The 1,290-nt window shown below is 37.3% G+C and overlaps 1 protein-coding gene across 1 annotated transcript; it reads right to left on the bottom strand.

The window, feature by feature from the left end:
• Positions 1-946: 946 nt before the first annotated feature.
• Positions 947-1,246, bottom strand: GGTG_14390 (hypothetical protein; the record flags this gene model as incomplete). Its single annotated transcript, XM_009232317.1, has 1 exon — positions 947-1,246. A coding segment is annotated over one exon (300 nt), but the record flags the coding sequence as incomplete, so codon positions are not given.
• Between the last annotated feature and the right edge of the window lie 44 nt (positions 1,247-1,290).

The following is a 1,290-nucleotide window of genomic DNA, read 5'->3' as shown; positions in this document are numbered from 1 at the left end:
AAAAAAAAAAAATTACTTTTTTCCCGGTATACTTACCAATCCTTTTCGGGGAAAAAAAAAATGGCCGGAAATTTATATTGGGCAAAAAATATTATTTTAAAAAATTGGTCGAAATAACCCCCCGCTATAAGCAAAAAATTCCGGCGCGTTGCTAAATATACGGTATTATTCCAATCGTTCCCGTTTTTGGCAATAGCCGCAAGCTATATAATATATACAATTTCGTAATATTTTTGGATATAAGCTTTTTTAGCGGCATGCTAAATCGTATATTTCGGGTTATTAAAAAAAAGTTGCACTTTTGCCCGGTCCTTTTAGGCCGGGAAACGAAAGGAATAATGGCAAAGCTAAGTGCTAGCCAATAAAATGGCGATAGCGCGCCGCTAATACGCTAAAGCAACGAAAAGGGCGGGCTAAAACCAACGTTAAAACTTTATAAAAAAAAAATAAAGGCGGAACGCAAAAACGCTAGCAAAACGTTTATTTAGCGCCGGTTTTAAAAGCCATTTATGCAATGGAAGCGCCGTTTAACGGCGTTAACGGCTTTAAAATTACGCATAAAATGGGTGCACATACGCGCAATACGCGCGCAAATATCCGCCAACAAAATGTATACGTTTTTGGCGACGCCGGCAAGATTTAAAAGGATTAGCGTTCCGTTATCGATACGAAAAAAGCTTTCGTAAACGGCGGCCAAACGCTTAAAATCGCAAAGGTTTTTTTTTATATAAAAAAGCGGTTGCGAACCGGAACGTTAACAATACGCCGGCGAACCCCAATTAATAAAACGCACTTTGTTACAATTATCCTTTCGATTTTAACATTAATAGCATCGAACGTTTAAATAAAGTTACAACCCGTTACCGTTGCGTTAAAGCTTCGAACCCGGGCTTACGCAATAAAAACTTTGGATAAAATGTATTAAGCCCGAAATGTTATTTTTGTATTAATTAATTAGCGTACAAAGCGTTAAAAAGCAAGTAACGGCGCGAAGCGAATAGCGCGTTACCGTACCGGCGCGGATTTCGCGGGCGTTTATATTATTAATTAATATAACGAAAAAAACAAAAAAAACGAAATAACGATAGGAATATAAAGCAACGATAGCGTTAAACCGGCGGATTAAAAAATCGTAATGGTAAAAATGGTAATAATAATTAAAGGAAAAAATTAAACGAACGTAACGCAAAGCGGGGAAAAAATTAAAAAAATGGCAAAAAAACGCTAACGCAACGCGGGAATTTCGCTTTAAAAAAGCGATAAGCAAAGCATTGCAAGCCCGTGCGCAAA

Source organism: Gaeumannomyces tritici (genome assembly GCF_000145635.1).
Source record: "Gaeumannomyces tritici R3-111a-1 unplaced genomic scaffold supercont2.357, whole genome shotgun sequence".
NCBI lineage: Eukaryota > Fungi > Ascomycota > Sordariomycetes > Magnaporthales > Magnaporthaceae > Gaeumannomyces > Gaeumannomyces tritici.
This window is presented reverse-complemented; position numbering and strand designations above follow the sequence as displayed.